This window comes from Acanthopagrus latus, chromosome 1 (genome assembly GCF_904848185.1).
Source record: "Acanthopagrus latus isolate v.2019 chromosome 1, fAcaLat1.1, whole genome shotgun sequence".
NCBI lineage: Eukaryota > Metazoa > Chordata > Actinopteri > Spariformes > Sparidae > Acanthopagrus > Acanthopagrus latus.
Genome location: NC_051039.1, coordinates 32,991,896 through 33,016,520, shown reverse-complemented (window position 1 = coordinate 33,016,520; position 24,625 = coordinate 32,991,896). Strand labels below are relative to the sequence as shown.

At 40.7% G+C, this 24,625-nt stretch overlaps 2 protein-coding genes across 3 annotated transcripts in view; one reads left to right on the top strand and one right to left on the bottom strand.

Moving 5' to 3' along the window:
* Positions 1 to 2,200, top strand: part of tmem109 (transmembrane protein 109) — a 2,971-nt gene extending 771 nt beyond the window's left edge. For both annotated transcript variants that reach the window (XM_037109667.1, XM_037109660.1), the window contains 2 exons: positions 395 to 497; positions 1,519 to 2,200. In XM_037109667.1, the coding sequence (XP_036965562.1) occupies positions 395 to 497; positions 1,519 to 1,892 (477 nt within the window). In that variant the 3' untranslated portion in view covers positions 1,893 to 2,200. The remainder of the gene's footprint in view (positions 1 to 394; positions 498 to 1,518) is intronic.
* Positions 2,201 to 4,587: 2,387 nt separating this feature from the next.
* wu:fc21g02 lies at positions 4,588 to 24,625 on the bottom strand. Its single transcript, XM_037109342.1, has 14 exons — positions 24,501 to 24,625; positions 20,022 to 20,067; positions 18,383 to 18,530; positions 18,209 to 18,266; positions 18,030 to 18,111; positions 14,569 to 14,684; positions 13,853 to 14,021; positions 11,095 to 11,225; positions 10,554 to 10,637; positions 10,324 to 10,353; positions 10,042 to 10,107; positions 9,771 to 9,905; positions 8,810 to 8,941; positions 4,588 to 8,236 (listed from the first exon to the last, which is right to left on the bottom strand). The coding sequence occupies exons 1-14, from the start codon at positions 24,519 to 24,521 to the stop codon at positions 8,111 to 8,113; spliced, it is 1,344 nt and encodes a 447-aa protein (XP_036965237.1). The 5' UTR covers positions 24,522 to 24,625; the 3' UTR covers positions 4,588 to 8,110.

Genomic DNA, 24,625 nt, shown 5'->3' with positions numbered 1-24,625 from the left:
AGGCTAATTACATCACTTAATCTTGCTTTGCAGAAAATGAGAGAACGTGCTTTAGACAGGAGGTCAACACCTGACCCCCTACTTCACACTGCAAACAGGAGCTTTTCCTAAATTAAATCGAGTGACATACAGGGTGTCGATGAAACGAATGAGATATCGCTGAAGTGATTTCATTAATTTTCAGGAGGCATTTCTTTATCAGAAGTAATACAAAGTAGATACAGTATGTTGTGTATTACTCTGCTTCATAATGCCCCTGCCTTCTTTTCAAGATTCCTTTCAAGATTCCTTGAAAAGAAGGTCACTATAGTTAAAACAGACAGATTTCACTGTCTTAACCATGCGTCTTGGTAAAACCTTAAATATTCAGGCCTAACCATGACCTGCCCTCCAGGCTTTCTCTCAGGTTCTGCGTCTTGTGGCAGGAGGTTTGGCTGGGGGTCTGAACGTGCTCCTGCAGTATGTTTCACACTTCCTGCAGGCAGCTGGAATTCAAGGTAAATACACACACAGACACACACATACACACACACACACACACAACAAACTGTTCTGTCCATCACCAGCATATTTAACTCCCTTTTCATCAGTGGTATCAGTGATAATAACAATATACTATTCAAATAAATTAGATCCTGTGAGCACAGCAACATCACTAAATACACAAGTCAGTCTTGTCAGAAAGGTAGTTATGCAATGTGGGACAGCATGCATTGTGAAGTATTAACATGTAGGCTATGGTAGCACAGTAGAACAAAAGGAAATAGATTAATTTTAAAAAAAAAGCATTGTATAGAACAAACATATAAACAAGGATCCTGTTATTTACAGTTCACTGTTATTGTAGAGCTGAAAAGATTGGTTGAGTGTAAGACAGATAATGAATGGTTTTGAGGATCATTAATTGTTTGAATCACTTTTCGAGGAAATCTCAAATGTCAGATTAGCTATGTTTCTTTGTATTGTGTAACAATAAATGAACATTTTTGGGTGTTGTTGACTTTTTTGCAAACAAAACTTTTGATTCATGGTGGAGTGTTGCTGTAGAATTCAGGCGTCTCGCAGCCTGGGGACAGAAGCAGCTCTGTAGTCTGGTTGGATGGTAGCACATACTTCTGTATCTTTGGGTGAACAGACTGTGTCTGGGTGGGTGTTGTATTTTAGTATCTTTGGGCTCTGTGCAGACATCTCACTTCACTGGTGTCACTGATGCTCTGTAGATGGTACCAGTGATGTTTAATTGCAACCAATTCTTGTCTGGTGTACATACTGAAACCTAGATTAATGTTTAATGCAGTTTGTTCTGCTATAGGGGGAGCTAAAGTATTTAAGAAAGGGAAAATATTAGTTCATACACTTCACTACAACAAGGAAGCAACAGGTGCTTCAGGGCAGTTGAAAGAAAAGTAGTTTCTCCAGGAAATGCACAATCACAGTCTAATCAGCGATTGCAGTATAACATAACTAATTTTTTTTCTTTGCCTTGTCTTGCTGTCCTTGTGTTCCTGTTTTCCACAGCTGGCTTTCCCATCAACAAAGTGACTCCAGAGGGTCTAATCTTCGTTGCCCAGTGGGTTCTTGTGGCTGTCATTGGCTACTGGCTGCTCTCCTTTGCCTTCAGATTGGTTGCCTCCACTCTGAGGCGGACTCTTTGGCTGCTGAAAGTGAGCATGGCTTTGATGTGTTTTGGACTCATCCTTAGCGATCGCAGTGTGGACACAGAAACCACAGCCATCCGAATGGCTGTCCTGGTGTGTGTCTGTGTGCTGGTGGGTGTCGGCACTTCAAGTGGCTCTTCTGCGGCTGATAAAACTGCTCACCTGGAGGAGCAGGTAAAGATACTGGAGAGGCGGCTGAGACAGATGGAGAGGTGGAGGAGGACAGAGGAGTGAAGAAGGGATTGAAAAGAGTCAGGTGTTCTTCTTTGTGTCTCCTATCTCACGCCACATGCAGATGATGGAGCACTGCTGTCTTCTGGGATGGAACTTTAAAGGAGACATTTTTCTGCTGTTTGATGTTTTCTATATATGGTGTTCAAAAAGTAGATTTGTTAATCACACAACATAATGACTTAGTCATGTCTGGGAGCAGGAATTTGTTGTCCTACACAAGGGGAATTGTGTTCGAGCAGGAGATATGAAAGTTTTGGGTCCAATGCTGTCCGTCCTTTTACTACATTAAAGGAACATTTAGGTAAATACTTGTATTTGCTTGCTTTCTGAAGTCTGAAGTCTCTGCATGGATGTGTTTAGCGTAGCTTAGCATAGACTGTTAGCAGTGGGAAACAGTGAGCCTGGCTCTGCTCCTGTATATTACTATTACTTATCTGTAGATAAACAAAAATATAAAAACATTAAGTTGTGGTTTTAGGTTGAGTTACTTGTTGCAATGATTTCTTGTCAAACAAGAAATGTACCCTGCCCTGCAGTATAACAGAACTCCAAGAGGTAGACCAGTATGTTTTTTCAGGAACAACACAAATACCGATTACTAGTAATCAAGGAGACCGATAATCAGTTTTTGGAGCTGACATGCGTTTGCAATAAAAATGAAAATCTTGGTGTCAATTTTTAGAATAACCAGTAATGGAATGTAACTAAGTACAGCCCAGTGGGTGGCTGATGCAGCCCGCCCACACAACGTGAGTCATATTTTCCAGATTGGTATCCAAAAGCCCACGGAAAATAGGCACAGGCTGTTTCTATTTAGTTGTGGGCTTGCTTGACATGGATAGCATACTGATGTTTTCTCAAGTATAGAATTTCCAATTGTACAATGTTGCGCACTTCATCATAAATGCAAAAACTCCCTGGCTGGATATACTATGACTAGTTCCATGAGGGCAGTTCTGTTTTTAGTTAACATGTTAAGGTAGGTGAACATATATCCTCCAAATTTCTTGTCAAGCTCCAGTGACATAACAATACTTTTTAGCAAAAGTATTAAGCAAACCTCCTCCAAAGCAAGCTGCCATTGTCAGGACTCTGCTGGTTTAATATAGTGAGAGGTTGAGTGAAGTGTTATTAGATTAGATAGGCTTTACAAATACATAATAATAAACAAATAATTAGTTGGGTTAAATTATTATCTTAAAAATAAGATCGTTACAACAAAGCAACTTTGGCTCTTCTTGTACAGGGCATCTGTGTTATCAGTCCAGTCCAGTTTATTGTTCAGGTGAACACCCAGATATTTGTATTTTGCCACCATCTCTGTTTCTATCTATCACTATCTCCATATCTCCATGGTGTGATCTGTGGTGTTTTACTCTGGAAGTTGACGACCATCTCCTTTGTTTTACTTTACTTTATTTATATGCAGGTGGTTGCATTCGCACCAGTTTACAAGTTGTTGATGACCCCCCCAATATTGCTATTTGTTCCCCTCAGACACATATCCAACAATGGCTGTTTCATTAGGGACCTTTTGGAGGTGACAGTTCACAGTATTTAGTGTGAAGTCCCTGTGTACAGGGTGAAAAGAAAGGTCGAGAGCACCCTACCCTGAGGGACTCCCATACTGCATAATACCACATCTGAGACACAGTCCTTGAGTCTTGAGTTATCATTGACTACATGCGTTTAACAGACTGTCAGACTGCACCAGCTAAATGTACAGGTCTGTGTCAAGTGACATCTTTTGTTTTATCATATCCATCCATTAGTGCCCGAAATTCACAATGCCAGTCTGAAGATAAACTTTTGGATTCAACATGTTAGAGAACGCTCCCAGATTGCTTCAAATGGAGTGCTAGACATGTCTTAGAGCCCTTCTCTGATGACATAATAGAGAGGGGGCTGTGTCTGGCAGTCATAGTAACTTTATGAAACTGGCAGTCCTACCCATTCTCGCACTCACTGGTCATTTGTGTGGAAAGCAGGGTTTGAACTTCTCTCTCAAGAACTCTTTTTCATTGTTTGCACAACTACTGCTGTGACCTTTCATGCGAACAAACAAGAATGCCGTCAATGACATTTGTACAGTTACTAGCATTAAGATTAGACATGCTTCGACAGAGCCATTCAGAAAAGGTATGAACACTTTGGCCTTTCCATGTCAGATGACTGTGTGATGATAGCTCAGGAACGCCTTGAGGGAATTTGCTCAAATTTGGCATGCAACTGGTGTCAACCTCACAAAACACAATTTGTTTTAGCCCATAATTCAAGAATTCATATGCTAATTTTGAAAAATTTTACACAAATGTCTAACGAGATGAATTGATGACATTTTGTATCCAAAAGGTCAATGGTCAGCTTCACTGTGATATCCAGATATTCTGCAGAAACACTTTTCTGGCAATTATTAAACACTATAACCAAATAGAGGGCAGACTGTGACCATATTTCACATAATATGAAATTGCTGATGGTACTCTTGGCTTTCAAATGTCACTGTAGCTTTGGTTAGGATCTGTCTGACCAGTTAGGGATGGGGTAAATAAAACCACACTTTATGAGGAAGGGGGACTTGGGTGATCATACAAATACTTCTGCAATTAGTTGTGTTTGCCTGTTAAAAGTTACAGAAAACAATGCACCTTTACAATTTGGGATGGGCTAAGAGGACAGGAGGGTCATTTCCCAATCAATCTCTCCCGTAAAATAATTTTAATGGTCCATTTCTTCAGCAGCTATATTCAGAACCACAGAATTGAACTTTAACAACACTTGCATATACATGTACAGTTTGAAGAGGTATAAAATGAGAGGTAGGAAACCATTGTCAGTTCATCTGCAAAAAATCCAGAGGTGTATATAGAACTCTAGAGACCAACATACTATATGAACAGAGCCAGTTTGACGAGTCTACAACTCCATCAACACCCATAAATTCTAACTACAATTACACTTTTAGTACATATCATTGGTTACATTTACACAAAACCCATAAAAAACATGCGTGAACCACAGTTTATCTCTGTGTGTGTAAGGGACACAAAGATAAAAAAACAGGACCTAATGTTTCTGCAGAGGCACCTTCACACTGACAGATGAAAAGGCACTCACTGTGTTCAGAGTATAAATGGCGTAACTGAAGACATATTGTATGAGTTTACAGTCATTAAACTAACTATTTCAGTAAAACGCAGACAAGATAGCAGTCCAGAACTTTCTTGTCTCAGTTTGGTGTTTGGGATGCCAAAAACCCAGATGCATTACTGATTCCAGCTGACCTGAGACATTGAAATACATATATGTCTACAACATCTGGTCTGTATACACTGTGAATGGGCAGTTTCATCCCCAGCTCCTCCTGTCCACATATCAAATATTCCCTCCGAACAAAGTGAACCAAGTGCTGGTTCTGGGCTGGTGCTAGCACTCATTTAAAGTTCAACTGTTCAACCTGTGAACCTTTTAAGAATGAGTTTCCTTTTACATAGGCATGAGAGCTGCCATAGAGACAGATAATTCAGTCAGTTTACATCTCCAATTTTCCAGCATTGATAGGAACAACTATAAAACGGTGGGACTCGGAACAAGTATTAATTTGCTGACAATTTACAGGTGTGACTCCTGGCATTGCATGCCTAATATTAGCATCCAAACCAGTCTGGTCCTGAGACCACTGTTGCTTTGATTGTTGAAAATGGTTCAAATCTTTTGTTTATTCTCTCATGGTTAACTCAGATGATACTAGCTCTGGTTGTTTAATACGGCAGTCATAAGTGGTTTTAGTTGGTTCTTGGCCACAAAAACTCCCCCAGTCCCTGATATAAGTGTCTGTTTGTTGCAGACCAGCAAAGTGTAGGTGCCACTCTGCCCAGTTTTCCTGTCTGGTAGCTGGTTCTTTAGCAATTGCAACACAAAGAAATGGTTCCAGAGAAGGCACTGGCTCCAAACCAGCACTTGAACCACCTTGGTTGAAAGGGGTAAAAGTGTCGATGAGCAGATGCTGAACCACAAATAGGCAGGCAAGCAACTTAAATGTTTGCTGACTGCCATCAGTGGGTGTCTGTGTGTGAGTGGACGGAGGAGAGGAAAATTGTAAAGCACTTTGGAAAGAGTGCTATATAAATGCAGCAATTTACCGTTAGGATGGCAGTATCGAAGTTCACTGTACATATTCATCTCAACAGACTAAATTAAAGAATAAGACAATAAAAACAGACTTTAGAGAAAAGGCATTTGTGATATTTACAGTTCGATGAATGCCTGTTAGTGGTTTTAAGGTGAACGCTGTAGATGAGTAGGATGTTACTACCCCCACCAGAGACATCAGGAACACTCAAAAGTTTAGTAGACCAAATTGATTGAAGTGAGAACAATTAATAACAGCTGTGTAGGTGTGGTGGATCTTGGTTGGCATAATTTAGCTTTTGTTTCTATTGCTATTAGTTTATGACAAAAGTTTATGTTTCCAACATTTCCCTGATAGTAGGCTGGCTATCAGGGAGGGTAATCAGTGACTAACATGAAGTTGCTACACTGTCAGGTTTGCTTTGCGTTATTGCTGCAACTTTCTGCTCAACTGTGAATTGTTGATATATAGTTGCTCCCAAAGGCTCTGAATGGATAATGTCTGTGAATGAGTGATGTTTCTTTTCTGCAATAGGAAGGATGCATGAGGCCACTGTGAAAGGCAGTCAAAGTGGTTCTTCTGTTGGCATTCTTACAGTTTGGGCATTAGCATTTATACAAGGCAGTTGGCATTCACACTAAATCCAGGACATCTGATCTATCAGAGGATTCAGGGAGTTGTGGTGAGTTCAATTTCACTTTAACTTATACTATTGTTCAACACAAACTTTCTTGACAATGCTGACCTTTGAGGAGGTATAAACTCCAAAAATGAGGTCGCCACTGTTTTAGCCATTCTGTGTCACACAGTTCTTCTCAGGACAGAATCTTTCATGATTTGAGTTGTTGATGGATGGAACAAAGCTTGATAACTTTGCACAGTGCAACAGAAGGGTATTGCAGTATCTATTTATAATTACACTGTTTCTATTGGAAAAATGTATTTACGAATCTAATTCTATTTCTTACCTTTTTATATATTGCTAATTGTTTTACTATTATTATTGTTTATCGTTAGATTGAACTGTCCTTTAGCTGCTGCGACACAGAAATTGTCTCTGTTTGCGGGACTAAGAAAGAAATTCTGGTTCTGCTTCTGAGGGTTGCACTAGGGTTTTCAAAACTGTTTTTCACTGGAAACTATAAGAAGCTCACCACTAGACCTGAGGCAGCTCAAGGTCAGTGTGTTAGCTCATGTTGAAACAGTTTTAGCTAAACATTCACATTAAACACACAGCTGCCTGCCTCTGCTTCAGTAATTGATGGAGACAACAGGAAAAAAAATAATGACTGAAGCTGCAGCAGAGTTTGATATCACTGTGATACATCTTACACAAACAGCAAGTGAATGCTACAAACATCCTGTCAGGTCCAGCTGTGAATAGCTAGAACACAAGCCAGATTGCAAAAACACTTAACAGTCAAATTTGTTGCATCAAAATGAGTCATGTCATGTCATTTTGAAGACAGAAGTCTGAACATACCACAAGGCCATGAAACATTTTTCAACGTTTCTTAACTGTTACTGTTTAGTGATTTTCAGGAAATTGTTTTTATATTCCTTTTATCACTCCTAGACTCCAAATCTCAGGTCTTTTTCTTGATTCCTTGGTTTTTCTGGAACATTAAATCTCAAATGAGGTCCTGTGAATCAGAAATACAATAAAGGAATCAAAGAAAATGACTCAAACAGGGCAGTGAAAATGTTGCATTTAGAAAACACAATTATGTCCGAATAACATCTCTCAAGCTTTTTTTAGACTGGACCAGGGCCTACTTTAACATTTACTCCTCAGGTGTTGATGGACTTCACATGCTAACACTTCAACATACTGCTTTTTTTGTCTCCTCACCTCTGGAAATTTGATCCCCAAATTAAATTTATACCAGACATAATTCTTTAATTGGCAAGGAGGCAAAACATATAATCTAGTGTCTATAATACTGTTCATTGTTTCCACATGTGCCATTTTGCATCCCTGATTGAACTGCTTAAAGAGAGAAATGTAAAATGGACACAGAGATGCACTGTGACATCAAACCAAAAAAGTACAGGGAGGAAGGCATTCCATTCCATATTAGCTGCCCTACAGGAAGTTGGTAGAGGATGTCTGTCCGTTGATCTGAAACACACAGGCACCATCAACGGAGCTGAGAGTGCTGGTGGAGGGGGGAGGCACGGGAGCCTCAGGGGCAGATGCAGCTCCTGAATCCTAGGGGGTAAAGAATACATGTTGAGTTTGTCTCCTTCATATGAATACATTGGTCAATGATTTTTTTTCTTTTAATTATTTGCCTTTATTAGATAAGTCACTGTAGACCATTTGAAAAAATTCAAAGACTAAGTTAACATTTTCATGAAAATGTTGAAACCATGTTGCTAGAAGCTTTCTTCGAAAAGCGTTTCAGACACATGTTTTGTGCTATCCCAATACATACATACTGGCTTGACAGTGGTGAGTACTAACACTTAACATATGGTTGTATATGTTCACAATGATAATGAGGACGCGCAATGCAAACACGCAGGCATGCACACTAAAACACACACACACACACACACACACACACACACACACACACACAGACGCAGATTTGATTATGCGCTGAACAAAGTAGAGGGTTGGATCAAACGTAACACAGTTGTCAAGAATCATGTTCCTTGGTCTTGTGTCTATGTCAGAAACAGCCAATGACCAGCAAGTCACTATGTATTAACAGGAAATTTCATGACATCCTGTTGTTCACAGAAGAAAAATTTGTCTCTAATGTGCGTGAGTATGTACCTGTGGTGTAGCAGTGAGCAGGGGGTCAGCAGGTGAGGAAGCCATATTCTCCATCTTCATCTCCTCTTTTACTGGTTCACTAGCTACTGCTGGCGGAGGGGAGCTATACATGACTGGAGGTGAAGCATAGCCCTGCGCGCGCACACACACACACACACACACACACACACACACACACTCAATGTTATTTGATTGACAAGATCAAAGTGATAGTTGGTTGATAATGTGTGTCAGAGAGCTGATGGTCATCTACTGCAGGTAATACACCGACTAGGGACAAGTACCTCTTACATCGCCACAGCAAAAGAACATGACTATCACTTTAAGATAGTGAATACGGCCTCAGAACTGCTGGTTGTATAGCCTGATCATTAGACTGATTATGTAAAACAGTCAGTGCGTTTACATGCACAGCTTAGTCGGATTACAGCCATAGTTCGACTATGCCACTCAATCAGACAAAAATCGTATTATTGGGCCGGAGCATGTCATATCCCGGTATGCTAGGTGGCACTGTGCCCGTTTCAACTACTGGTAACAAAAACACCTCCGGCTGACCTCTTTATGTCACCAGCTGCCTCGGCATTCAAGAAAGATGCCGTACGAAGAGCGAGATGAAGCTAAATCTTTGATGGAACGTATACATGCAGGAGTAATGTGACTATCATTTGAATAATATGGGTGCTTTAATTCAACTATGAGAAATCCGATCCGGTGTGAATTTTGGTCAGACTAAGGTGTATTCATGCATCTTAAAGATCCGATCATAGTCGGACTAACCCAGTAATTCGGTTTTCTTAAGTGTCATGTAAATGCAGTAATATACTGTATAGCTCTCTGTCAGGGATTGCAGATAGTTTCCACAGCTTCAAGTCTTCATCTGATCTAAGCATCTGAAAGATCAAAGGTCAAATGACCAGCATTCCTCTCAAGAATTCCTATCAGAAGAGACAAATCATACCATTGGAGCCACAGGACCAGGGGGGTACTGGCCTGGTGGTGGACCATTCCATTGTGGAGGCTGGCTAGGGGCGATCATAACTGGACCACCAGGAGGGTAGACAGGGTTCTGGGGTGGGTAGGAAGGGTTAAAACTCTACAGAGGGAGACAATCACAAGATCAGTAAATACTGAGGGAGGGACAGGACAACAGGAAGTCTGGAGAGACAAAGAGAATACAAAGTACAATTACAAGTCCAAAAAATATTAGCCTGTGTCAGTATGATACTTACCGGGGAGGGTGGGGGGCCATTCCACTGTCCTGGGCCAGTGGGTGGAGGAGGATGGGCTGTAGGACCCTATGTAGAACACACACACACACACACACACACACACACACACACACACACACACACACACACACACACACACAGACCAGTACACAAGAAAAACACTTGTCGTAGGTTAGCATAGCACAGCTCTGTTAAACACAGTGATGTGTTACATGTTGAATAATGTATAAATAATGTGTAGTTACTGTGTGATAAAAGTGTGTTGTGTGCTGTTTCATATACCATGTTAGGGTCAGGACCATGGTAGTACATCTGCAAACACCAAGTTACATCAATTACATTATTTTATTTAGTCAACAGAACATTCATTCAATATCACATTCACCATGAGGCATTCATATTAACATGAATACTGGGAATTATATAAATCAATCAAGACAAAGAGACATGTTTGTTAAGGTAAGAACAACCATGAAACGATGAAAAGTGGTCAGTAACAGTAAAAGTCTCACCACCCCTTGTTGTCCAGGTGTGGTGTAGGGAGGACAAGGTCCAACAGGACCTGCAGGAGGAGGATGGACTGCAACTGGAGTAGTCTGGAAAGAGAGAGAGAGAGAGAGAGAGAGAGAGAGAGCGAGAGAGAGAGAGAGAGAGAGAGATGATGATGATGATCCTATGCTTCAACAGCCTGGGTTAAAATGTTTCAACTCACTGAGAACGTTTTTAAGTTTCTCTTTTTTTGAAGCCCTACACTGTCATGAGTCAAATATGTTATTATCATATCAAGTATCAAGAACCTACAGGTGGATGCTGGGTGGAGGAGCAGCTTTTCAAAAGCTTTTAAGTCTTTTTAATTTTCCGTACAAAAAGGATTTTCAGTAAAAATGTATTTGCAGTAAAACTTTAACATGATTTTTGTCAGAATACAGAACAGTGCAAGTGCAAATTCCTTTACATCAATTATGTAACATCTATAAAACCTGTGAAAAAAACAAAACTAAAAACAAGGTGTCCCGGGAGAGTCTTGCTCTTGTCTGAACCTACTGTTGTTACCTGGAGCGTCGCTGCAGTGGTGGCTTTCTTTTTGAAAATCTTCTTCCGACAACAGCAGCAAATCCCAGCCGGGATGCCCAGCAGTAGAAGCAGAGCCATGAGAGGGTTTCCCTCTGTGTACTCATGATGATCTGCAGTGGAAAAAAGACGAGGAGAGACAGGTGATTGGAATCATATCTCTAATGCTGATCTAAAAGCAACAAGAAGTAAATAAGGAGGAAAAGAACAGAACAGGCATTAAAACAAGGTTAGGATTGTGACAGGACAAGTCAGATGATATTCTTGTCCCCCCAGAGCCAACTTTAACAGAGGAAATATCAGTGATTTTACATGTCTTAGCCCATTGACTGCATCCAGAAATTTCTACCCAACCTGAAAGGTACTTGGAATCAAGGATTAAATGTACACACCAGTTGACGGGGTTCAGCTGTGAGGCTGCATTCTCCTTATTATGTTCCTATGTGCATCTCTGGTTTCATGAGAAATAAGAAACACTCCCATGTATTCCTCTATTGTTCTGCTTCAAGTGTACATTGAGAATACCTTGGATGAAAGAAAACATGGCCAGCCAACTGTTCTACTTCAGTGGAATAAAGATAACAATTGGCCATTGACATTGGGAAGCCAAGTGCCATTGGTTGGGTCATATTAGTAATAGACATAACATGGATGAAATCATGCAGAGGAATGTGAGAAAAGATTGACCTGACAGTTCAGTCTTACTGGAGACCACATAATTCAGGACCAGGACTACACAAAGCTTTGAAGAATGTTCAGGGTCATGACTCAACAGATATAGAACAATAATAATAATAATAACAGAATACTGAACGCTTTTAAGCAGGATAGAAGTCAGATGACCATCCACTTAATTTCCTCTAGCAGTGGGTCTTGAGTTTTAGAATAAGTAATATGGGTAAAAAGACTTGGGGAGAAGATGGTTTGTGTTAAAAATAGGTCCAGCTAAAAATATTCCTTAGTGCAAAGCATATGTTACTGTCAATCAATGGGCCGGTTCACTGTCAAAGACACTATCACTGGTATTGCTGCTGTGTGAGGACTGAAGACTGGAGCTTTTTGTTATATTAATAACAACAATAATAATAATAATAATGATCAATTCTTTCACTGTTTTGTTTGTTGTTTTTGCATTTAAATCATTGTCAATTGCATGCAGTCTCCAGCTGTGCACTGCTGTAAGACCTCACATCCAGCTACTAGTTGTTTCCACTGCCTGTTTTATTTTGTAGTATTTACCTTTCCTCTTGTATTAAATCCTCTCTTCCTGCCCTTGTTGGTTTTCCTGCCACCGTGATTGTCTTCCCCCGCCCTGATTACATTCAACTGTTCCTCATTACACGTTCCTTCTGTTGTATATAATCCCTGTGTTTCCCCTGGCTGTTGCCAGAATGTCTTTCGTCTCTGTGCTAAGCGTTCCAGCGATTATCCCAGTGTTGGTTTTTGACTCCTGCCCGTTTCCTTGACCCCATCGCTGCCTGTTCCTGCTGGATTTGTTTGACTGACTACCTGTGTACCGAACCTTGTTAACTAAAGACTTTTACTTAAATCTGAACTCTGTGTTTAAGTCATGCTTTTGAGTCCATTCACTTGTTATCACCCAGTTGTGATATGGAGGACATAGTGAAAGCACTAATAGCTTAGAACAACAGTCCACGGGGCTGGAGGTTGCTAAAGAGGAGGGACAGATGCCAGTTTTTTGGATGAACGAGTGTCCCTGTTAGCATTAATCAACAGACTGCTGCTGGAGCTGGCAAGACCACCATGTGCAGGGCCTGGAACATCTGGAAGAATAAACACCAGGAGTCAAGGAGAAACTTTTGGGATTAAAAAGAGTATTTATCTTCATTCTTTCATCTCAACATGTGTGCAGCAATGAGTCGCAGATGTGCCCAAAATCTGCATTGAATGTTATGTAACTGTCTCTTATTTGACTGCTGAATGGAAAGAGAAGTGCACGTTACTTAATGAACGTACAGAGAAGGGATGGAAAAAGAAAAGACACTGCAGGATAACTGAAAGACACACAGTATCTGGTGGGTAAGTGTTTCTTTGGTCAGAAACAAAACTGATCTGGAACACAGACACACACCCACACACACCCTCGATACCCGTTTTTGCTTGCTAGCTTATGGTTAATGCACAGTAAGATATTCGAGCGGTTTGGGGTGGATACACCTGCAATAAAACCTGCATGAATAATGTCACTTCTTTATATGTGTGAGCGCTGATAGCTTGTTATTTTAGCCAGAGCTCGCTTGGTAACTTCTATCTTATTTTACTAACTAGGGTCACTTCTGCTCCACCCCTTCCTCATGGTCATGGTGACTCTTTTTACAGTCACTGGTTTTTACTGATGTCAACTCTCAAATAACTCCTGAAACTGCTGAAATAGACTTGATAGACCATTGTAAACTAAAGCGTATATATAAAATGGATAAACATGGACAGAGACCTTGACAAGCATGTTTCTCTCCTCGCTCCTTGCTTAGTGAGTCAGTGTCCATGTACAACTAGCCGACTCATCACTTAAGCTACTTTTATACACCTACCACTGTGGCTTTTAGCAAGTTCACACGCCACTACACACAATCACCTGTATGTAACAGGCGGTAGGTGCTATTATCCAACCCTTCTCACGACTACTTTGAGGATCCATATAAAGAATAAGGATACAGTGTACCCAGTAATAAATAATAATATTACTAATAATAAAAGTAAGTAAAGACTGGGGACTCACCTGTCAGGTCCATCCTGGTAACAGACACCACCCGGTCCCTGCGGTCTTTCAGGGTGTAACGTCCCTCATCAGTTAAATTCACATTCCTGATCTCAATATTCATGGAGTGTGTCTGAACCCGGTCATAGTAATCCGGGAGGTCCTGGGACACCCGAGCACCGTCACGCACCTGAGGGAGACACCCTTGTCAGAGCTTCACTCAGGAAAACAAACTGCATTTATACAAGCTTTTAAAATATTCCAAAATGTCTCCATCCACCTGAAAAATGTTCAAGAAGTGTTTGATAATTCCTCAAGGTCAGTGAACTAACTTCAACAATGTCTTTGACAGACACAATGACACTAGGTGGCTAAACAGAATTATTAATTGAACAAATGCATTTCCATTTCTGTTTGGTACTTGATTCCCTGAGCGATGAAACAGTAAAAAACACTCATATTGAAACACAGCCCTTATAGTTGTACCTTCAACAATCCATCACATCACAACCCCCTACTCATTCCCATCTGCCTGTCTGTGTGTCTGTCTGTCTGTCTGCCTGTCTGTCCTTCAACGTCCGGCCCCCTACTGCATGTTGAAGCATCCTTGAGCAAGATACTGCCAATCAGTGTATGAATGTGTTTGTGAATAGGTGAATGTGACAATGGTTGTAAATTGCTTTGAGTGGTCAGTAGACTGGAAAAGCTCAAGTTCATTTACTATCCATCCATCTCACCAGTGTAACATTAGTAGAATCCCCAGAGAAGGAGAGGGCAGCATCAGCCAGGTTAATGCCCTCCAGTGAAATGACGAGACTCTCTCCTGCGACACACTTCATATAGTTGTGTCTGGCTGGAAAAGAGCAGCAGCCAAAGGACAGTAATATTACAAAAAAACATAACAATGGTAAAAAATAAACAATATAATTAAAAAGGTAAAAAACAGAGTAGCCTCATATATACATATAAACATGATATTGTACAAAATTAACAGTGTGGCAGCACATTTTCATTTACAAATACAAATAATAAATATGGGTATCAAAAAAAAATTTGCCAGATAGTGGAAACCAGAAATGAGTTTTGTATAGTGGTATTGCACAGTGCACAGTGAGGTCTGCTGGGAAAAGCGCTGGTTGTACAGTCTGACAGCAGGAAGGAAGGAAGGACCTGTGATACCTCTCTTTCACACACTTGGGGTGTGTTAGTCTATTGCTGAAGGAGCTGCCCAGTGCTGTGAAAGTGACCTGCAGGCGGTGGGACTCGATGACAGTTTGTTTCTATCCTAAGAATGTGATTGGTCACTTTGAGTCAACAAAAAAAATCTATTTTGTGGTATTCTAGTGCATTTGCTATTGTAAAACAGAATGACAATCATCAAGTCACTTAGTCACTAGTTTTACTCATTTGCTCTCGAACATACACCTTATACTCAACAGTGATTCATCATTTGCAAACAGTTTGTCCAGAAGAACAAATCTCTTGGACCGTAGTAAGTATGTATACCTATAGAAAAGTGGGAGGTTATGCAGCTTTTTCATGTTTGGTCAAATGAGGCTGTGTTTGAAGGTGGGACATCAGGGATATTTAGGTTTGTTGTGAAATTCGATATTCCAGGTTTCAATTGGCTGTTTTTGACTATTTTCGATTTTGCCACAATATGTACACAAACAATGTTCTCAATGCTCATGTTCATGTGTAGAGACCCTTGGGGATACTACGAGCCAAGTTTCATAAGTATCGAGCGGCGATGGCGTGGTGCATATTACTCCACTGTAAGGCTCACCTTCAGTCGAAAAACAGCCTAAACTCTCCAACAACCTACCAGAAGTACTTGGCCAAGTCCTGTATAACAACCGGCCCGGTTACCCTGACTTCAGTCTTCTCCGACCTCGGGGTCCTATTGTCGCAGAGAAAACAAAGGACCCTTCCATATCCCTCAAGTTTCTCGGAATCACTCTCAACATAAACAAGTTTCAGGTTCATTCCCAGTTGGAAAGCTCAACCGAATCTTCCTCTGCATCCCATGCTGCACCAAACACCAACTCTGTCCCTTCTGGGACACCTTAAATTTGCCTTACAAATTTTCCCCCAAGGGTGAGCCTTTATCCCTCACCTACCATCCATCGCTTCTTCCGTCCCATCACTCTCGACCTCCATCCCCTTAAATAGCTCAAGCCTTGCCGTTCTTTTACGACGACAAACCAACTCACCCGCATTACATCCATCCGTACATCGATTCTGCTCCTTAGGCTGGTTTTGGGGGTTTCTACAATGGAAGATGGTCTGCAGCAGAATTGCCCCCAGAGCTCGCTAATTATTGCCAGCAGTTCTGAAATTTGGCTCTTCACACAGATACCTGCCAGGCGGACACTGACATTCTACTCGTAAATCCTGCTGATAAGCGACTCCCAGGGCTCCATCATCAACAGCCTATCACCCTCGACCCTCTCTTCCTACTGGACAGCTTGGAAAGGTTCCATTACTTTCAGGGCTATACAACATAACCTTTCCGTCGTTCGATCTCATCACCTCAACTTCTTTTAGTACTTATGCACTGAAAAAAAAACACATCATCAGCTTGCCTTAGCGGTATCAGCTTCTTCCCCAAGTTATAACTGGCAGTTTGGGGCCTGGCCCCAGCCATCCCCAGATAACTTCCCTCCTCAAAGGACTCCTACGCCAAGAACCAGCAAACCCTCATCGTCTTCCTCTTACCGCCGCCTTGCTGTCCATCTGCCTACACACAATCCGTTCCAGATACTCCAAATTCGCCTCCTCAACCATTCACTTCGACCCAAGCCGTCATGCCTGCATTTCTGACTTGGCATGTCTCACTTTTCAGACGACACCATGGTGTTCCACTTAAGCGAACCAAAACCATAAATTTGGTCCACCTACACCCATCTTCTCCTTCAAGGTCCAGTCACCTCTGAATCCCTTCGAAATCCTCGCAAACTTCTCGCAATTCTGTAAATCTCAGCGCATAACCATGACAGATTCTCTCTTCATCTCCAAATCCAGCCAAGCGGCTACTCAATTCTGGTTCCACCATCACTTTCGCCACGTGCTCTCATTGTCCGGTATTTTCCCAACTACTACTCCGAGCACTCCTTCAAAATCGGAGCTGCCACTTCAGCCTCTCGTAATGGCATCCCAGAACACTTCATATGTCTCATGGGCCACTGGTCCTCCCAAATGTACCACCGCTTCATCCGTTCAGATCTCAAAGATCTCAGATCTGCCCAATCTCTTCTCAAGTAATTGGAGGTTTTTGGGGGTCCCTCGCTGCCCGGGAGTAGCGGCGGATTCTCCTCAAGAATCCCCACAACGCACTCGAAGAACTCAAAAGAACCAAGATCTTAATTTTTTAAATACATTTTTTAAAATCTGGCCCAATTGAATAGCCCTGTCATACAGTCTTACATGGTCCAAGTTCAAATTGGATAACAATATCACTGAAAATCAACACTTGACTTCTTGACTTCTTAGGAAATATCCAAGCACCTGGCAAAAAAATTTAATATGTGACATCCAAATATCCCTGCTTCAGAGTAACACGGGCAAACACTCATTATTGTTCTGTAGTCCCTTAGTTACACTAACTTTTTGCATTCAAAATAATAATAAAAAAAGTGCTTTGGTGGAGAGACAGCCATGTGTGACTGCCTTTTGATTAAGGATTTTTCTGCTCATTGTTATTCAAGTAAGATTCATAATGGTCTCTGCTTTGAGAGAAAGGGGATATACCTAAACTGACACTATTTAAGATAATTCAGTATAAAATGTCTGAGCACTGTAAAACATAGAAAATTTGTTATCTGATGGACTTGTCTGCCAAGCATGGTAGATCCCTCTTGAGGCTTTCCTTCAATATCTGTCATCTTGCTCACTACAGCAGTACTTCTGATGAAAACTGTCCATATAGTCTGCAGTAAAATATCAGTAAGGATATATTTCCGGTGCAAAACAGGGATTTAATGATGCTGCAGGTGTTGAGACCTAGGTATAATGTATTGTTCCATTTCTAATGCAGTGGGCTTTTTCTTTATGCTTCATGATGTGAATAGTTAGACTGATAATCATATCAGCAACAGTGCATCTGCACAGCAGAAAATATTTTTTGGAAAAACAATAATGAACAAAAGTTGCAAAATATATTAGCAACCATGGCTAAAACAACTCTCAGCTAACTCACGTGTGACGACCACTTTGACAGTGGAGATCTCTTTATTCCACCAGTCTTTCTGAATGTAGGTCCCCTGGTCCTCATATGTCACCTTACAAAAACATACAGACCATATAAATACACATACATCTCTGACCAGGTGCAAAACTTTTACTAGACAGAGACTCTAAACCATGGACTTTGGTTACCTTGTCGATGTACCAGCGTCGGTCATTGCCTGTGCCTGACACCCTGCCTCTGGTCATCCTGTAAAAGATGAAACAACAGCCCCATGGAAATACATAAACCCAACAACTCACAGCTTCTCCCCATGACCATCTCATCCACAACCAGAAGACAGGCTGTCCCTGAGTCTTCCTCACCTTTGTCTGCCCTTCTCCCAGTATGGAACAATATTGCCAGGTTCATTAGCAGGAATAAATTCCAGCTTCTCTGCACTTTTGGGCAGGTAGATCTTCAGCTGGCGACCATGGGCCAAACGCTCATGGAGATCATGGACAACATAGGGCTCTGTGATAAGGGCAGAGAAAGAAGGAGAAAGAAAATTAGGCAGAGTGTATAATTAGCCCTGTAGCATCTAACTCTATCCCTTGTCAGATTGTTGACGTTTCTATGTCACAATGTTGCCATGTGCAATGTACTTTTGCTTTGAATACCTGTACCTGCCATCATGTCTGTCAACATAGTTTTAAATAGATTTAATCAAACTCTAACACTAAGCCAGCATTACTTAAGTTTTGGGGTCCAATCCTGCGTTTCCTGAATTGTGAAGCAATCAAATGAGACAAACCTTCTGAAAGGTCTTTTCTGAATATCTGATTCTACTACCAGTGCTCAAATACAGACAGGGTATATCCCACATCTCCTAAACTGCATCCCATTGTCTCACTCATCTGAATTATGTTTTAAATAAAATGAGACTATTCTTTTGAAGCACTACGTACACAACAGCTGTTCAGATGATGGTGACTCAAAAGACAGCTGTCAGTAGAGATGTTAGAGGAATTAGTGTCTGCACACATGTCCCTGTTACCTGTTTAACAATTACCTGCATATGACTAACAAGCTGCAGTCTCTTTATACTCTGTACTGGGTCCTCCTCAGAGGCACACAAACCCAATGCTTGGGGATTGTCAGCCTCACGTCTGATGTAACTGAATGGAAATGATGTTGATGAATGATGTAAAAAGTGTTTCTTTCTGACTGACAGGTTTTCTCTGCCTTTAATGATAAAACTACAGATCAAAAAAGAGAAATCTCTCCAATTAATAAATAAGGTATCTGTTCAGACCTACAGTTCCCAGATCAACTAGATGGTGAGTCAGAATGCAAAATGTAAAACTTGAGTCACTCTGTTAAATGTCTTCACTTCAGTATGAAACTCCACTGATTTTAGGACATATCTGATCAGTACAAATCATAGTACAGCAGATGGTTTGGTGTAGGGAAATCAATGAACATAGCTTGATTCTGATTTTGTAACCTGGCAAACACAACCTCAAGCAGCCATTTGGTTACAGGTGTAAAACTGGACTCCCACGAATACCACATATTTGCAATACATACATCATACTCCAACTATGGATGCACATTTACAGCAGCTTCTTTAATTGACAGTGAGCTACCTTAACAGTAATAGTAACAATTACTTAAATGATAAACTAAATAAAAAAATATAAGTTTTGATATATTTGTGTACATCTCTGATTATCAATTAATAAATTTTTAATTGGATAATTGTTAGTCTTTGTTGTTGAATCATTAATCATTAACATTCCTAACTCCTACCATCAATGTCCATGTTTATAAATGATCTGATCAGTAGCTCGACCTGACCTTTGAGCTCCTTGTGCACCTTCATTTTTAGTTTTTAAATGACATCATTTTCAAGTAATCTGTTACATTTCACACACAGTAATGAACCGCTGAACTTAAACAAAGATCACAACTTTCATAGACAGTAGGTGGGATAGAAGTGATTGAGAAATGAGATGTACTCACCCACACTGACAGCAACAGCCAGCAGGATCACAACACTCCACATCATCTGCACACAAGACACAAGAAAGGTTTCATTCAAGCTAGCCACTACTTGTAGACTAAATCCACAGTGTCATCACACTGTTTCACACACATTTTTCAGAACAACAATAACTCTAACCACTCCAGTCTAAGAGGCCTGACCAGTCAGACCGCCTCAACAACTTTTAGTCAGTTCGTCAGGAAATGTGCGAACCCTCTACTAATTCTGACACTTAATGACCTTTCCTCTTGAGCCAGCATCAGGACAACCTATACCTTTTTAGCCCCTCTACTGGTTAGGCCATAAAGGAGCAAAGTCACCATATGTCTCTTCAATTCATTTTGCATTGTGGAACTTTGTATCACTACAATGATAGCAGTCAAATGAACAATAAAATTCCCTCTATTCTGCCAGATTGTTGCTCTACATTTTGTATGTATATCAACAAAGATAGCAGCCCCCCTCCCTCCCTCTCTCTTGGATCAATCATTTTACTAGTCAAGTTGGTCTCTGATCAAACTGACTAATTAAGCAGTGCTGAGATACAAAGATTCTCAATTACAACTATCATTTCTTACCCAAAATGTTTTCAGAAACATATTTTAGTGCTCTCTTTAGCTGTAATACCATATCATTTGTTAGGAGCAGGCCCCCACACTGTTTCATCTATCAAAATATATATGTATATGTTATATATAATATACTGTATGTGTATAATACAATCAACTACTTGTGTCTTTCTACTACATAGACTAGTTTAGACAGTGGAGTTCTTCTCAGAGATGAAATATTTCTTTAAATTTCCTTTTTCTACAGCTGCTACTGAGAAGTCCAAGGAAACCTGCTTAACTCTTTCCAAACAACTCCAACAACTCTGCTCTGACAGGTCACTAATAAACTGCTGTGTTCAAACATTCACAAGTACCACTCCGAGATGTGATAAGATAATCTGTGTGAACTGCTGTGGTAGCAAAGCTTCAGTAAACACTGTCTGGTCATTAGTACTCCTCTTCTACACTCATTTGATTCACATGTCTGTTCAAAATGTTATAATGATCATAACAGCCACAGGTCCCGCCCATCTCCCTCCCTCTTGTTGTCAAGCAGACGATCAGGGCGACACATCACTGACACTGAGCCTAGCCAGCTGCGTCGCCTGCCACCTTTCTATTCTGAGGGAGTGCTGGGTCTTAATTTAGCAGCGACCTATTCTGCTCTATATTCAACGGTTTCATTCTATGTAAATAAAAGTCAATTTTGGACCGAGGTTTAAAACCAAATGAAAGGCAGGTTAGAAGGAAACGTGTCCAGCTGCAATCTTATAAAGCATCAACTAATAATGACCTTACAGATAACAACTAAGAAAATCACAGCGGTCTTTTAGGTGAACTAGGACTTACTCACATGTTAATTCAATTTCTTGTCTCACATGATAAGACTGTTTTCTTAATAAATTCAATTTGCAGTTAATGTTACAGTTAATGTAATGTTTTAATTTTAGTAAAAAATGTTTGTATTTTAGGTTGACACAAATTACATGGTTAATACCACACAACAGACCCACTCAACTGCTGACTGCCCTGTAACAAACCTCATTAATGGAACCAAGAAAATGTTGTTAGTAGAGTAATTAGCCCACTTTACAATGGGGTAGCTTTACAGATCAGACATAGTGAATGACAAAGTACTACCCCAGCACTTCAATTTATTTTTAATCCAGTCCTTCTAGAGAAAGTAGTTAAATAGGTGTTTAATATAATTATTATTGTTGTTGTTGTTATTGTTGCTGTTACTACTACTACTACTACTACTACTACTACTACTAATAATAATAATAATAATAATAATCATCATCATTTCTTATAATTATCATTACCATTATTATTATTATTATTATTATTATTATTATTATTATTATTATTATTATTATTATTATTATTATTATTATCATCATTAGGGGTAGATTTTTTCTGTCAAACTACTGTTAAAATAAACCAATTTGAAATGTTCTACATTGGCTCTGATGCAGCTTCCTCTCACACAATGATCAAACCACAACACTAATTGAATGGTAACATGTCACAATTAATAGGTTATAAACGGTGAATAACTAACTAACTAACTAATTACTAACTAGTGAATGGTTGTCCATTAAGGATTAGCTAGTGAGCTGAAGATTTAGTTGGATAGAGTATCCCTACGGCTGTCCTCTTTTCAGAACAGTGATGTTTTATGTGTGCGTGGTAACGTTGACCATCTCTCTATAAAAGCAAGAAATCTCTGTCTGTGTGTGTTCCTCAAATATCTCTGCAGATCAGGATCAGACTGACCTGAGAGTTTCAACATGGCTGCAGCGTGGTTCAAGGGTGTGCAGCAGATTTGTTTGGACTACAATGATACCATTCATAAATTATTTCATAAATGCGTCACGTTTGTTTTGTGTCTGGTGCAGGAAGAAATGGTAAAAACGGGCTTTTGTCACAAAAGTGTCCAAGCAGCAAGTTTGGTTGTTGAGCAGCGGGGAAGTTGTGGGAGGGACAATAAGGGACGGAGGCGGATGAATGACAGGCTACGATGCTAGAGACAGCGATATTGAGAGTTGAGAGATTTGTGACATTCAGCATGTTTGGAGTGTATAGTTAGTGTGCTATGTAGTGTTTTGTGTAGTGTGTTTAGCGATTTTTTGTATAATGAGTCAACACAATGAGGAGACTGCTGAATGTGCAGCTCTTCATTCAGCTGGAAGGAGCTCAGGCATACCTGAGCACTGTCTGCATTTAAATGTAAATAGTTACATATAACTTTGTAAATTCTTAAAAAATGTATGCACATTTCAGCCCACAAGCAGCCCGGGTGTTTGTGGGCTGCCGCGGTCTTCTCCGTCCGTCCATCCCCCGGCTGACAGTACTGTTGTGTAGGAACAGTGATGTTTTGGCACTGCGAGTACCATGCAACATGTAAGGGATAATGCCCGACGAGGTATCCATAAACATAAGTAAATGGACGACGCAGAGGCTTAAGAACCGTCCGACGCGCAGCCTTTATTCAGCCGTGACTAGCAGAGACAACCATGTTGCTGCTAATCAGTGTGATTGCAGCAAGAAGATTATAATTCATTACTTGTGTTGTTGTGAATGTATGGCAGGCTGTAGCAAACGACATATAGCGCAATTCATTACTTATGGGATACGTTTCAAGAGCAACAGACTTGCCTCCAAGCAGCACTGCACAAGGGAGAAGTGGGTGTAATGCAGAAGACGTAGCTGGCGCTGGGGCCAGGTCAAACAAACCAATAGAAACTCTTCTCTCATCCACCAACGCCCATCAAGTGCAGTTGAATTTGCAAGTAAAACTTTAGAACTGGCAAGCAAAGAGGACTGATTTGCAAACAAAACTTTGTAACTCACAAGCAAAGAGGACTGATTTGCAAGCAAAGGTTTTTAACTTGAAAACAAAGAGGACTGATTTGCAAGCAAAGGTTTTTAACTTGAAAGCAAAGAGGACTGATTTATAAGCAAAATGGTCATATGTCTTTACTTGCAAACATTAATTTTGATTAAACTTTTTTTTTCATTTGCGACCTATTCTGTTTCGATCTAAAAAAAAAAAAAAAAAAAAAAAAGATTGCCACTTGCGCTTTTTTGCTCTCAAATCTCTTTTTTGGTTTCAAATCTATTTTATTTGACTGAATAATAAAGGAACAAAATTCTCTCCATACACAGCCTCATTTGGCCATCCATGAAAAAGCTACTTAACCTCCCACTTTTCAATAGGAATACATATCTCCTACGGGCACTGCACTAGTATCTCTAAATTAAGCGAAATCAATGGCAAGTGTAAACCTGTTATATTTTCGACAGTCTTGAACGCCTCACAGGCCCGGCCTAGGCGGAGGCGCAGTGGCCCCACCCTGTTACACAAATGCCAGATAAACGTGATCAGACAAAGGAGGGATGCGTCCCACTAGTTGTTGTATCTACAGTATGAAACGTTAACAAATAAGTAGTGTGACATTCAGAGAGGAGAGGAGAGGAGAGGTTGACACCGAGCCAGCTGCACGGGGGAGAAAATCTTGGATGTGCCTTTGGACATATACCAGCAGGCAGAGCGGAGCGAGTCTCTGGTATATGTCCAAAGGGTCTCTGCTCAGCGAGGCTGCTTGAAGGCTCAAACAGCCTCACCACACTGTTCTCCGTACTAGTGCACCTACACTTGTCTAAACAACGTGACGAATCGTATAATATGTCTGATCCTACAGAAGGCTTCATCGCTCCTGTCAAACACAGCCATTCAAGTGCATTAGTGGCCATCAGAGCTCACCGAGCAGCCCCTACATTTAAGCGCAGTACACGTTAATCGAACCAGTTGGTTATTATGGTGGACGCTGGAAACAAATGTCTCAAATATCTTCAAAAATCAAGGTAATGCAAACCACAGCGTGAGCCTGTCTCACTTACCTTCAGGTGCAGGCAGTCCATCTGATCAGAACTCAAAACACAGTTGTGGGTTAGTCTGTCGCGGACACCCCGCTGGACCCAGACCCCTCTGTCTGGACTGGAAGAGCAGCCAAGTCGCTGCTGCC

Excerpts from the sequence above, each read along its gene's own strand:
- wu:fc21g02 (XM_037109342.1), bottom strand. The coding sequence starts at position 24,521 with ATGGACTGCCTGCACCTGAAG. Across the intron at positions 20,068-24,500 it reads TGGACTGCCTGCACCTGAAG|ATGATGTGGAGTGTTGTGAT; the intron begins GTAAGTGAGACA and ends TCTTGTGTGCAG. Across the intron at positions 9,906-10,041 it reads ATGGCCCCCCACCCTCCCCG|AGTTTTAACCCTTCCTACCC; the intron begins GTAAGTATCATA and ends CTCCCTCTGTAG.